General features: G+C 52.2%; 1 protein-coding gene across 1 annotated transcript in view; it reads right to left on the reverse strand.

Moving 5' to 3' along the window:
• LOC125939697 (xaa-Arg dipeptidase-like) overlaps nucleotides 1–15,117 on the reverse strand; it is a 57,945-nt gene that overhangs the window by 18,157 nt on the left and 24,671 nt on the right. Inside the window, exon 2 of the mRNA XM_049671513.1 lies at nucleotides 2,676–2,727. Within this exon, the coding sequence (XP_049527470.1) occupies nucleotides 2,676–2,727 (52 nt within the window). The remainder of the gene's footprint in view (nucleotides 1–2,675; nucleotides 2,728–15,117) is intronic.

Below are 15,117 nucleotides of genomic sequence, written 5' to 3' on the forward strand. Positions count from 1 at the left end.
CCAACCGGTGCTAAGACTGATCTGAGGCGAGGGAAGCCAGGCAGAGCACGTGCCAATGCCCTTTCCTTCCCTTTCTCTCCCCACGACACACCAAACGACCCTGATCGGCCGCGCGCGTCACGTGATCCGGCGCCGGCGCAGCTGGAACAGCTTCTCTACTCTGGGAGCATCCGGGGTTTTTTTTCGTGACCACGACAACGCCACCGAAACTTGTGAGCCAATACAAGCTTCGCTTGAACACAAGGATTGAAGTCGCACGCTACGATCGACACTCACCGTAAGGAACTCAGTTCAACACTACCGAGACCGAGTCACGACGACTGCCGGTAGTCCGCACACGAAATTGTATTGGCGAAATACTCTGCAGTAGAGGGATATCCTCATGACGGCACAGATGCATAAGGAGTAGTACAGAGGGCGAGAGACGTGCCTGACCGCATGCGTACTAAGACATTTCCTTGAGAACAAGGCATAAACTGAATGGACGCGCTTTCATTTGCACAAACTAGCAGCTGATTTATTTCTATGTTGAAAACAAGCAAATGCCCGAGTATGTTGCAAGAGTTCCTAAATATCAATACTACTGCGTTAGTGAATGACGCTTTTACAGCAGAAAAGCGACCGCAGTCTTAGCGTAAGAAGAGGCTTAGTAAGCCATTAATTAATAGAGGTCGACGCCACTTTGCAGTTCCCGATCAGCTTGCTGTGACGTCCCAGGCTTTGACAGCGTCCACTCGGGCTACTCGGGTCTATACTTACCTACTTATTAGTAAAGAGGAAGGTACCCCCCAAAAAAGTAACGAGAACTTTGCCTGCGCCTAAATGTCCCAAGTCAAGCTGTCGCACCGGCCGAGAGCATTCGGCCTTCGCGAAATTCAAGACTGGCAAGCTTGAGCTTCATTTCCGTTAGTAAAAAATATAAATGTTCATTTTGCTACTCAATGAGCGAAAATATAGTTTTCAAAAACATACTTTACCACTTTGAGCGGACCTATTGTTGCTCTTCAGTGTTCCTTTGACTTTCTTCGAATACTTGGAGCTGGTTGTACGGCGAATATCATTATCTGTGTATTTCTCGCTTTTTTTATGGCGAGTTTTTTGGGACAAACTCATAATTCTATATTTTCTGTGCTATGTTGCTATGTTTTTTGTTCTATTCTTTGTTTATTCCAATGAGCTCGTGCATAAGCTATAGACCACTCCACCCAAGCACTTCCACGCTATGCTCTGCAGGAGAACGCCTCGCACAGCAGATTCAGCGCATTCAGGGATTTTCCCAGCCCTAGAGCACCGCTCGACAACGTGTTATCAGCAACGGCGGCTCACGCAATATCCTGATATGTAACAAACAATTATATCGGTTGGAAATAAAATAGACTCGCACACAGAATGCGTAGTTTTACATAGCATTTACTTGAAGCGATTCAGGAAACAGTTTGCTAGCGAACATCGCTAGGCAGCCGCTGCCCGGAGGGCGCTGTTCTCGGCCCACAGACTTACGCTACAACTGCTAGGTACACAACGAAGCGTTATTGCAGTTCCTGCATGCCACAGATTAGACGAGTGGCGTTATATATAGGGCTGTTGTATCACGTGAGCAGCCATACACTCCTTCGCTCTTCCTTCTTCTCATTCATCACTCTATACATACATTTGCTTCCTTTCCCTGTTTCTCTGCAGCAAGCTTTATCGCATCAGCTCAGACCGACCTCTTTGCCATTTCAGTAAGATAGATTATTGATAGGAAAGACAGAGAGGTCGACCTGAGCTAGTGTTCGTCTAGTCTGCTACTCTGCACTGGGGAATGCGGAAGGGGAGTGAAAGTACTGGGATGGATCATGATGATAAGAGGAGTGGTGAGTGCTTATGTACACATTAGACGGTGGCCCTTCTAGAGCCGCTTGTCTAGCTTCGCGTCCCGCAGAGACTTAAACAGCGCTTTAGTTGCCCGCATTGAAGTTGCAGTGTCAGGCCATAAGCCCAGGATAGCGTCCTCCGACAGTGGTTGCCTGCCAACGCTGGCTAGGAAACTTTCCAACGTCCTTCGCTCCAGCATATATGCTTGGCGATCGCACAATATGTGTTCCAGCGTTCCAGGCGTCTGGTAGTGTTCACAATCGTGGCTGTTCGATTTGCCGATGAGGTGTGCGCAGTGACGGGTGAAACCACAATGACTAGACACCCATCGAAAAGTGATCACGTAACCATCTGGATCGGCACTGTTACGAAGTTCAGCGATCTCTAGCCATTTCAGTAAATGAACTCGCCATACGGTAAGCTTCGCTTATCATATAGATTGCAAAGATAGCTTTGGATTGGTGTTTTTTGTATTCTCACATTTTTATTCACAAAAGAAACAGATCCAAGGTTTTAAAAAATGTTTAGGCGACCGCCTATTAAAAATTTAAATACGTATATCTCGGCCCATAACAGGCGACCAAAGCAACATGCACAACGGTCAATGATACATGCACAAGTAAAGATGGAAACCCCTGATTGATATAACGCGCGGATTCCTTCACCTCTATTCTATTCCTTTCGTAGAGTCCACCGTTCACGGCCCACCGGTCACAGTGATGACGTGGGCTGAGCGCCACTCTGACCACTAGCGTAGCGCGAAAATGAACAGTATTGGAACAGAATCGCTGCAATATTCCAGGTCATGTCGCTCCTACCTTCCGTGCCGCCGGGAGCTTCGAATTCCGCTTTGAAGGCCGTGTCCAGGAGGTAACGCCGCGTCACGCTGAAGCCACGTTGTTCGAGAAAGTCCGTGAGCCAGTCGTGGCATTGCACCTCGTTAAATGCGAGTTCCGGATGCTCCCAGACGAAGCGACTCAATTCCCAGAGATCCTGCGAGTTTGCCTCGACGACGTTGTGCACGAGTTCCTTGAGGTCCCTGACCATCGCTCCTCGAGGTAAGGCGAGACTGCCTTGACTGCTACCTCGGTGCACGTAGCTGTTTGCTAGATTGCCTTGCATTCTTTTGTTCCGAGCGAGGACATCCAATGTTTACATTGTTGCTATCACAGTCATGCCACTTTTCCCCCTCCAACATCAGCATGAACAAAGTCCTGCACGACCTGTGACGAAACTAGTGACCTCGTAATATAGATGAGAGGCCTTATCTGAGAATATGCTCAGGCATTCTTTCGTTGCATCGTCGGATGCGGAGTCTTTTTTTTTTAATTAGATGTAGAAATAAGTGAAGGGCATGTTAGATTCGGCCATCTCAAATCCCAAATTTTTTACTCGAGCAACAATTACAAAAGAAAAGCAAAAGTAAAAAATCACAGTAGAGCAAAATCACAACCCAATTTCCAGCGAAGCTGTTTCGTTCCAGAGTTGCCATAAAAGCTTTAATTATGTGTAATTATTTTACATACCTCTAAACGTGCCCCGTATAGGACCGGCTCGTTTAAAACTGAGTGCGAAAGCTTGCGCCACTGGTGAAGCTCAGGTAAGCACGCTCTGGAGCACTTGAATACGCAATTTATTGAACAAGCCGTAACTAACCAGAACACATTGAGCTTTGTCTACAAGTAACCTATACCATGCCTCTTATTTTCGGCAAATATAAACTTTGTGTTACGTAGAGTTCCCTCAGGACACTGGGAAACAATGTAAAATTTTCATATCCCGCTTTCAAGGACTTGTTTAGAAATTTTTCGCAAAGGCTGTATTCAATTCATAAGCATTTAACTTCGCACATAGATTTGCCATAGCCTGAATTCCCCTCATTTTCGCTGAATTTCATCTCGGTAGCATTTGTAGTTCTGCCTGGGAAACAGGCTAAATTCCGCGTGCTCGTAACGCTCACTCATAAAGGTCCGCAAAGGGTTGCATATATAATTTACTGCGAATGAGGCAAGTGAGCCACCTACATTGAACTTTGCATACACGTCACCCATTTCTGGCTCTCACTTTGACCAGACGTAAACGAAGGTGTCGCGTTTGCTTCACCGAGGACGCCGGGCAAACCTCGTATAACGTAATAAAGCACAAAAAGCGAGGGTTGAATAATATGTAATGTTCCGAATGAAGAAATAAACGTTAAAATTGGTAATAAAAAGCATTCATTCCTATCGAATATAAACTACTTGTAACGCAGAGTTTTCTGAGGATATTGGGAAACGTAAGTGGTAACGGTTGCGTGACACTTTCAAATACTTGCTTCAGAAGTGCTTTGCCAAAGTTGCATTTATTTCACACGCTATAAACATCGCACACATGTTTTTCATGGTGGTCCGCATTTTTCTACTAAGTTTGATCTTGGTGGCATTTGTAGTTTTTCCAGGACTGCATGTCAAATGTTGCGCCACTCGTAAAATTTAATGCTTTACGCAGTGAAGCACTTGAATACGTAATGTATTGCACAAGCCTTAACTATTCCAAACAAATTACAAATTCAAAATTTTGCCTTCAACTAGCCCGTAAGGTGCCCCTTATAATCACCAAACGTAAATTTTCTCTAACGTAGCGTTCCGTAGGTAAACTTAGAAACATTGCGCCAACTAGCCCGAGCCCAGACCCAATTAAGGCCATATTTGGAGCACTTCGTGGAGCAATGTTTTACAAACGCTACAATTGATCCACGTGCATTTGCGGTAGGACACAAGTTTTTCATAGCGTTCCTCCCATGTTTGTTGAATTTCACTTCGGTAGCATTTGTAGTTAAGCTAGGGGAGTGTGCTACATATTTCGCCGCTCGTAAAACACAGATGTAATGCTGCGGAGCACTTCCATACGCAATTTATTGCAAAAGCCGCGATTAACGCACACCTGTAGAACTTCACCTAGACATTAACCACATTTTGCCTCTTATTTTCGCCAAATATAAACCAACTATTTTATTGAGCTCCCCGACAACACCGCCAAAAAAAATTACACCATCTTCCCGAGGGGAACCATGGGCTGATGCGGAGCATCGCGGTCGTTATAACGGCGTTCACGCGTCGCTTGCAGCATCGGGAGCAGCCTCTCGTTGTTGACGTTTACACACGGCTTCCCGTTCTCGAACTTCGGGTTCCGCCGCTCGCTTCGTACGTTTACGTTGAACTTCACGGTCCCGAACCACAGGTTCTGCTGCTCGACGTTCTTGAACCGACGCTGCTTCACGTTGCCGAAGCTCAGTATCCGCTGCTCGACGTTCACGAACCAACGCGGCTTCACATTCTCGAAGATCGGGTTCCGCCGCTCGCTTCGTACGTTTACGTTGAACTTCACGGTCCCGAACCTCAGGTTCTGCTGCTCGACGCTCTCGAACCGACGCTGCTTCACGTTGCCGAAGCTCAGTATCCGCTGCTCGACGTTCACGAACCAACGCGGCTTCACATTCTCGAAGATCGGGTTCCGCCGCTCGCTTCGTACGTTTACGTTGAACTTCACGGTCCCGAACCACAGGTTCTGCTGCTCGACGTTCTCGAACCGACGCTGCTTCACGTTGCCGAAGCTCAGTATCCGCTGCTCGACGTTCACGAACCAACGCGGCTTCACATTCTCGAAGATCGGGTTCCGCCGCTCGCTTCGTACGTTTACGTTGAACTTCACGGTCCCGAACCACAGGTTCTGCTGCTCAACGTTCTCGAACCGACGCTGCTTCACGTTGCCGAAGCTCAGTATCCGCTGCTCGACGTTCACGAACCAACGCGGCTTCACATTCTCGAAGATCGGGTTCCGCCGCTCGCTTCGTACGTTTACGTTGAACTTCACGGTCCCGAACCTCAGGTTCTGCTGCTCGACGTTCTCGAACCGACGCTGCTTCACGTTGCCGAAGCTCAGTATCCGCTGCTCGACGTTCACGAACCAACGCGGCTTCACATTCTCGAAGATCGGGTTCCGCCGCTCGCTTCGTACGTTTACGTTGAACTTCACGGTCCCGAACCTCAGGTTCTGCTGCTCGACGTTCTCGAACCGACGCTGCTTCACGTTGCCGAAGCTCAGCATCCGCTGCTCGACGTTCACGAACCAACGCGGCTTCACATTCTCGAAGATCGGGTTCCGCCGCTCGCTTCGTACGTTTATGTTGAACTTCACGATCCCGAACCACAGGTTCTGCTGCTCGACGTTCTCGAACCGACGCTGCTTCACGTTGCCGAAGCTCAGTATCCGCTGCTCGACGTTGACGTTTCGAAGCGGCTTCGCGTTCTCGAAGTGTGGAATCCGCTGCTCGACGCTGACGTTTCGAAGCGGCTTCGCGTTGGCGAACTGAATCTGGATCCGCTGCGTCGGATCTGGACGTTCTGCGTCGCGAGCTCTTCTCTGCGCAGCCTTGTCTTCAGAGGTGCTCGCGGTTCTGTTAGTGAACTGGCTGCTGCTGTTTGAAGATGTGCCAGACAGTTCGTTGACAGATTCGTTGGCGTCCATTCAGCGCATCGGACGGCGCAGCGTGACTAAACCGAAGTAGCAACTGAGGCAGCGGCGCATGCACCGGGTTTATATAAGCACCTGGCGCGGATAGGAGGAGGAGAGAGAGAGAGAGGCGCGCATGCGCGCGCTATCACACAGGTGGCGGATGAAGACACGGAGGACACGGAGGGAGAAACGCGTTATCGAACAGATGGCGTGGAGAGGGGGAGAGGAGGAGAGAGGTGGTATCGCACAGCTGGCCAACGCCTCCTATAAAGACAATGCCTGGAAAATGAGCCGCGAACTCGCTGCCCTACCCTCGGATTTTTCTCTCCCCCACTAGTAGGTAGGCGAGCGCCCCTGACGGGCGATCCTTGTAAACATGCCGGCGCGCGGCGGCCGGGAGCCAAGCAGCTGGCTTGTCGCGAGCAGACGACACCTTGCCGACCGCGCGTGGTCACCGCTGCTATATGCAGACGATTACACTCAAGTGGTTTCTTTATCGCTGTTCTGAGATCATGCGAGTCACCTTACAGGGCTTTTTGTCGCTGGTCAGTTTGTTTTAGTACAAAAATTTGCTGGAGAGCTGCAAATGTCCGCGCAGCGTCAGCGGCGCTGAAACTTACGCCGACGTTTTTTTTTTCTCCAGGGACGCCAGCGGGAGCTCGCGCTCTCCGCCGGCGGACAGCGCGCTGCCGACTGCTACCGGCTACGCCATTGGCTAAGTTGATGGTGTCACGTGACCAGGCAGTAGGTAGGCGAGCGCTCTCGCACGGCGCCTGGTGACAACACGCGGCAGGGACCTCTCTATGGGAAAAAGAGCGACGTTCCAGGCATTGTCTTTATAGGAGGCGTTGAGCTGGCGTGGAGAGAATGAGGAGAGGTGCGGACGGACGCCGACGCCGACGCCAACGACGCCGCGGGACAGGCCGCCGCTATAAGATGCTCCGCATCTAAAAAAAAATTGGAATCTCGTATACATGCCGTATGAACATAAGAAAAAAACGAGTGCTCGGTAAATATTTCCAACACTTCTAATTAAGCGAGGAACGTGAAATTTCACCACACATTACACTTCGCATCGCGCCTACCTTTGTCTAATTTGAGATTAGAGTTTTTTACTTGTATTTTAGGACTGTGAAAACACTTTTTAACAAGTGCAATATGATACAAGGAAACACGTGATTAAGTAACTTTAACTGCTACACTTAACCTACACAGGCTAAAGTCCCCAATGAAGTGGACCTTATTTCCTGTTAATATTAAATGTCTGCCCTTTTTTCGTCCTCCCAGCAGAGTTTGAAACTTTGTAAGTGTTTCATACAACGCCTCTAAACTGGCCAAATACGAGGGCTTAGTCATTTTAATTTATCCCCTAATTGACGCACACACTTCAAAATTTCAATGCGCCATTTCACCTAATAATCTCTACAGTTTCTCAAAATATCAACTAGACGTGTGATCTCGTTCAGGGTAGTTGGTTTGGGGAACGCGGACACGGCACGAAGTTTCGTAGGGTCCGGGAGGATGCCGTCTTTTGAGACCACATGACGGAGAATAGTAAGCTTGCGAGCGCCGAAGTGGCATTTCTTCAAATTTAGCTGCAGCCCTGCAGCGGTGAGGCACGCAAGTACTTGCTCGAGGCGGCTGAGGTGTGACGCAAAGTCGGTGGACAAAAACTACAATGTCATCTAAGTAACAATGGCGCGTATTCCACTTCAGGTTTCGGAGAATGGCGTCCATCATTCGTTCAAAAGTGGCAGGCGCGTTGCAGAGGCCGAAGGGCATGACGGTAAATTCATATAGGCCATCAGGTGTTACAAAGGATGTCTTTTGGCAATCAGCCTCTGCCATCGGCACTTGCCAGTACCCGGAGCGCAGATCCAGCGAGGAAAAGAATTCCGCGCCCTGTAGGCTGTCCAAAAGGCATCGTCGCTGCGCGGCAGAGGATAGACATCTTTGCGTGTTATGCGGTTAAGGCGGCGATAGTCGACGCAGAACCTTATGGAGCCGTCTTTCTTTTTAACGAGGACAACCGGAGATGCCCAGGGACTGTTAGAGGGCTGGATGATGCTACGCTGCAGCATGTCGTCAACCTGCTGGTCGATGATCCGGCGTTCAGCGGCCGACACACGATACGGACGCTGGCGCAAAGGGGTTTGTTGACCGGTGTCGATATGGTGAACGGACTGCTGACGGTCGACCCAAGGACGGTTGGCCAATGTCGAATGAGGCCCGAAAACGCTGGAGGAGCTTGATAATTTCCGCGTGCTGGACAGGTGTGAGTGCTGAGTCGACGGCATGAGCGAAGACATCCACGGGGGTATCGGTCGCGTCGGGAGGAGTGACGGCGCAAAGCGGAAGTGATGCCGCATCGTCAAACATGGTAGCCGGGAGGACGCAGTCGAAATATTCAGAGCTCCCCAGGCACTCGCCGCGGAGTATGGATGAAGGGCACGCGGAGGGATTGCACAAGTAAAGGGCAGCAGAACCGCCGCAAAAAGTGACGACAGTAAAAAAGGAAGCAGAAGGTTCCGACGGCTCGCACAAGAGGCTGACGGCGTAAACAAAACAGATGAGTTCGCGACGAAGTCACACGACACAGGGACCAGAGCGGCTGAGAAAGGTGCGATGTCGATGTCAGAGGCAGCAATAAATTTAGTAGAATGGTGGTCGTCAGGGTCAAAGCACGGCACTGATAACGTAAGTTCGGCACGAGCGCAGTCGACAACAGCTTGTTTCATAGAAAGGAAATTCCATCCAAGAATGACGTCGTGCGAGGAACGGGATAGAACGACAAATTCGACAACATACAAAACGTCTTGAGTGAATACCTGGGCTGTGCATGATGCTGAAGGCTGAATGCGATACGAGGTTGCCGTACGCAGCGATAGATAGGTAAGTGGAGTGGTCACTTTATTCAAATTGCGGCAGAGTTTTTTGCTAATAATAGAAACGGCGGCTCCGGTGTCAATAAGAGCGTGTGCAGTGACGCCATCTACGGACAGTTCAATTTCGTTCGCAGGAGCAAAATGAGGCCTTGAAATGTTCGACGTAAACGCAGTTCTTGCCTCGGGAACTGCGACTGTTAGTTTTCCTCGCGGGCAGGACTGAGTGGAAGAATCATGGGGGAAATGGATCGGCGACGTGGGGAGGGCGACCGGCGTGAATCGAAGGGGCGGCGACTAGAAGACGAGAGGAAGTAGACACATCATGACGCGGAAGTCGAGCAGGCGTGTAGCCGGAGGCGCCCCCACCGTCCGAGAAACGGAAGTTGCGACGGCGGCAGGATCGTGCTACGTGGCCCGGGAAACCACAGGAATAGCATATTGGCCGGTTATCAGGTGTGCGCCACGGGTTGATGACAGGGGCTCCAGCAGCCGAGTAAGGAACGGGAACCAGACGTGAAGGTGGTGGCGGCACATGGAAAGTTGCGGTGGTCCGGTAGGCGTCAGGAGCCAGAGGAGCATAAGGCCGAGCGACAACGTTAGCGTACGTCAGTGGTCCAACAACGGGCTGCGGATGAGGGGCAGGTGGCAGCGCCTCAACAACGTGCGTTTGAAGCACCTGACGAAGCGAAGGAGCCAAGGATGTCACTGGCTCAGGAGGGCTAGTCGCCAGAGACAGTTGCCGCGCGACTTCCTGGCGGATGAACTGCTTTATTTGCGGCATTAAAGCAGAAATGTCGGCAGCGTCGCGGCTGAAATCGAAGGGAGCGAGATCCGCGGTATCCTTCTGAGCAGCACAACGTGTTGAGACACGCTGCTTGCGCAGCTCGTCGTACTGCTGGCAGAGCTGAATTACCTCGGCAATCGTCTGGGGACTCTTCGCAACGAGCATCTGGAAGACGTGGTCATCGATGCCTTTCATGACGTGCTTGATCTTGTCAGCTTCGTCCATGGATGAGTTGACGCGCCTGCAGAGCGAGAGCACGTCTTCAATGTAGCTGGTAAAGCTCTCGTCATTGCGTTGAACCCGACCACGCAATCGCTGCTCAGCACGAAGGCGGCGAACGGCGGGACGGCCGAAGACCTCAGTCAAAGTGCTCGTGAAAGTGAAACATATGGTAAAACTGGATTCATGATTTCTGAACCAGAGGTTCACCACGCTCGTCAAATAAAAGCCCACACTAGTGAGCTTTTCGCGGTCGGCCCACTTATTATATGCGCTTACACGGTCGTATTCGGCGAGCCAGTCCTCGACGTCGAGGTCGTCTGCTCCGCTAAATATAGCAGGATCGCGCTGCCGGATGACGCCAGGGCAGACAATGGTCGCGGGTACGGGAGCAGCAGCCTGGGATGGTCCGGGATCAGTCATCGCAGGAGCTGGTGGTAGCGTCCGACTGCGGAGTTCCAGGATGTGTAAGGGAAACCCAGCGCCTCCACCAGATGCAATGGGGATGTTTGCCTAGCAGCACTCGACCTAGCGTTTCTACGGTAGACCGAGACAAGTCAAAGGGAGCTATGGCGAAGCGGGCGAGCAAGCGTTGCTTGTCCTCTTCCTTCACCAGCACCGTGGCCCAGTGCCTTCAGTACACTATATATATATATATATATATATATATATATATATATATATAATTGCATTTACTATGAAAAAGGTGAAAGCTTGCACTAGGCCGCGCAACGCTTAAGACACAGCGAAGCTGGCCGATTGATTGCGCCTCTTGGTTGTAGCTATACATAGGTTGAACTTGGCTATGTCGAGGCTTAAACTTGGTTATAGCTAGGCCTATACTCGTGTAGCGAGGTTGAACTTGGTGGTAGCTAGGTTCGGCCTTGGCTGCGCCTTAGTTGAGCTTGGCTATGCTAAGCATCTGTTAGCTTATTATAAGGCAATCAATCGGCCAGCTTCGCTGCGCCTTCCACCGCGTTGCAATGCCGACAACGCGTTCCAGCCGACCCACTCCGTGAATGCGTGTCTCTCTCTCTCGGATTTACGGCCGCCACTGCGCGTTGCATAGCGCATCTTGCAACACCGACACCGCGTTCCAATGCCGACACCACGTTCCACTGCGTTGCAATGATATGATAAGTGGTTCTTGAGGGAAAGGGAAAGGTTGGTGCTATCGTTGCAATGCTGACAACGCGTTCCAGCCGACCCACTCCGTGAATGCGTGTCTCTCTCTCTCGGATTTACGGCCGTCACTGCGCGTTGCACATCCCCTCTGACAAGGAGGAAGATCTCCTCTTCCCCGGCCGACACCACCTTTCTGCACTTCGAGGCGTCGTGGAGTTCCTTGACTCGTCAGGGCTCTCCGCACGCCTCTAAGGACATTTCTACAAGCGGGAAGGCCTCACGGCCTCCCACCCCACCCCGGGCCTGACCGGCCTGGCACAACACCCCTGCAGACTCTGCAGCACACCAAGGCCTTCCATCTCGGCCTGATACGTGCCGCCTATGCCTGCCGGTTTTGCTTCGCCCATGGCGACTCCACTCTATCCCTTCTTTCGCTCCCACTTACCCCTCCCCGTTGGCGCTGAGCCGTGCTCCCTCAAGGGCTGCAGAAGATAGCGCCAACCTTTCCCTTTCCCTCAAGAACCACTTATCATCATCATAGCGCATCTTGCAACACCGACACCGCGTTCCAATGCCGACACCGCGTTCCACTGCGTTGCAATGCTGACAACGCGTTCCAGCCGACCCACTCCGTGAATGCGTGTCTCTCTCTCTCGGATTTACGGCCGTCACTGCGCGTTGCATAGCGCAGCTTGCAACACCGATACCGCGTTCCAATGCCGACACCGCGTGCCAGCAGACCCGCTCCGTGAATGCGTCTTTGTCTCTCTCGCTCTCATTTTATTATCTCTCTCCCGAGCATAGCACGCAAAACCTCTTCTTCACCTCGCAGAGCATTGGCACGAGCGCGTGCGAACGCGCCAGCTCTGGACGAAGACGACAACGCTCGAACGCAATCACATGGTTCGCATAAATGCATCTTATGCACGCGTGGCTGTAAGTGAGTGAGTGAAATAACTTTTATTACAGGTCCGGCGAGGACGCGAACTCGTCGCGCACCCGGCTAGTCCCACGTCGGGACCGGCAGGTCTAGCCCACCAGCCCGGTCGCGGGCACACCGGACAGCCAGGATTTGCTTGTCTAGAGCGGGGCTACGCAGAAGCGAGTCCCACTCGTCCTTGCTGAACTTGGGGTATCTCGACCCGCACTCCCAGAGCATGTGTGCTAGAGTGGAGGTCTGCCCACAGGATGGGCAGGCGTCGTCGCGATATACGTCAGGGTAAACTTCGTGCAGAACGGCCAGACACGGATATGTGCCGGTCTGCAAAAGTCTAAGCGAAACAGCTTGCGCCCTATTCAATTTGGGGTGAAGGGGTGGAAAGACCCTTCTGGACATGTAGAAAAATTTTGTCACCTCGTTGTGAGTAGCGGGAGCATCCCTGTGGCCGTAGGGGGGAGGGGTGTCGGCTCTCCTTACAGAGAAAGCGCGGTCGGTGAGGTCGCGCGCAGCCTCGTGAGCAGACTCATTGAGGTTCGGGGGAGCACCCTCGACCGACCCTACGTGAGCGGGAAACCAGTGAATCGAATGATGCGTGAGAGCATCCGTATTGAAGACGCTAAGAAGACGAGCAGCCTGCTCGGCGATGCGACCCTTCTGAAAAGCCCTAACTGCCGTTTTGGAATCGCTGTAGATCTCAGACCCACGACCGTCTAGCAGGGCGAGGGCGATGGCGGCTTGCTCGGCGACTTCGGGGTCTGAAGTGCGAATTGAAGCGCTATTGGAAAGCTTGCCGCTGGAGTCGACCACGACGACGGCAAAGGTCTTTCCATCGCTGTACTCCGCGGCGTCGACGAAGCGTGCTCTGATGCCTTGTTGATAGATCTGTTTCAGAATTGCTACTGCTCTCGCCTTGCATCTGCCCTCGTTGTGGAGGGGATGGACGTTTCGAGGCACGGGGGCCACTTCGAACTTGTCTCGAATGCACCTAGGGATCGGGGTACTGACCCTCGAAGATACCACAGGAGGGTAACCCAGCTCTTCGAGGATGCGTTTACCTGCCGCTGTGGTGGTCAGGCGAGCGAGTTGCGCGCGTTCTTGGGCTTCGGCAATCTCCTCGGCGGTGTTGTGTACCCCCAGCTTGAGGAGATCTTCGGTATGGGTCCTAATTGGTAGCCCGAGAGCCCGTTTGACTACTTTGCGGATGAGAGCATTGAGCTTGTCTCGCTCCGCTCTGAGCCAGTTGTGCATAGAAATCGTGTACGTGAAGTGGCATAATACGAAGGCGTTGATAAGGGTGAGGAGATTGGCTTCCTTCATGCCTCTGTGTCTGTTTGCGATTCTGCGAACGAGGCGGAAGGCGTTGTCCGTCTTTGCGATGATCTTGCGGATAGCCGTTCCGTTCCCGCCGTTGAATTCCACAAACATGCCCAGGACCCGAATGACGTTGACCCTGGGTATCACCCCTCCATCACAAGTGTGAAGACAGATGTTGCTTTCGGAGACTGGCTTCCAATCGTTCGGTCTTCTTCCCTTCTCTTTTCTGTAAAGCAGAAGCTCCGACTTGGCAGGGGAGCACCGAAGTCCGGTGGGGCGGAGATACTCCTCGATCACGTCGATCGCCTCCTGCATGGCTTCTTCGACTCTGCCCTCGCATCCCCCGGCGCACCAGATGGTAATGTCGTCGGCGTAGATGGTGTGCTTCACGTCCTCAACGCATGCCAACCTCTCGGAAAGACCAATCATACAGATGTTAAATAGTGTGGGGGAGATTACGGCGCCCTGAGGAGTGCCCCGTGCTCCGAGGGGCACATCTTCGGATCGGAAGTCTCCAATGCGAAGATTGGCCTTCCTGTCCGTTAAAAAAGAGCTTACGTAGCTGTGGAATCTGGAACCGAGACCTAGGTCTGAAATGGTCTTGACGATAAAGGTGTGGAGCACGTTGTCGAAAGCCTTCTCGAGGTCCAGACTGAGCAGAGCCTTGACGTCTCTGGAACGGCCGTCCACGATCTGATGCTTGATTAGTTTCATTGCATCCTGCGTCGAGAGTCCGGCGCGGAACCCGATCATGTTGTACGTGTAAACGTCGTTGTCTTCGAGGTACCCGTTGAGTCTGTTGAGGACGACGCGCTCCATGACCTTGCCGACGCAGGAGGTTAGAGAAATCGGCCTCAGATTCTCGATGTTCGGGGCCTTGCCGGGCTTGGGAATCAGCACCGTGCAGGCCGACTTCCATTCTGCAGGAACCACGCCGCTCTTCCAGGACTCGTTGATCTTCTCGGTGAGAAAGACAATCGACGGGTCGTCGAGGTTTCTCAACATTCTGTTGGTGACTCCGTCCGGACCCGGCGCAGACTTGCGGTTGAGCGCGAAGATGGCCTGTCTGACCTCGGCAACGGAGAAGTCTTCGTCCAGCTCGGGGCGAGGAGGGCCTCGGCAGTCAGGGAGTTGGGTCGCCGGATCCCCGTCGCGCCGGATGGGCAGGTACTTCTGAATGAGCTTGGAGACGAGTACATCAACCGTGTGAGACCTGGTGGCTTCGTGAAGGGCCCGGGCCAACGTATGCTTCTGACTTGACTTGGAGCCGCTTTCGTCGAGAAGGTGCTTCAGCATACCCCAGGACTTGCCATTGCGCATCTGTCCGTCAATGGATTCGCAGAGCTCGTCCCACTGCTGCTGGCTTAGCGCTTTGCAGTGGTCATCGATGACCTTGTTGAGCTCCGAGATTTTCTTTCGGAGTCTGCGATTGAGCCTTTGACCCTTCCATCGACGGAGCAGGGCGTTTTTGGCCTCGATGAGATGGGCGAGTCTGCTGT

The sequence above is a fragment of the Dermacentor silvarum genome, chromosome 7, assembly GCF_013339745.2.
Source record: "Dermacentor silvarum isolate Dsil-2018 chromosome 7, BIME_Dsil_1.4, whole genome shotgun sequence".
Classification (NCBI taxonomy): domain Eukaryota; kingdom Metazoa; phylum Arthropoda; class Arachnida; order Ixodida; family Ixodidae; genus Dermacentor; species Dermacentor silvarum.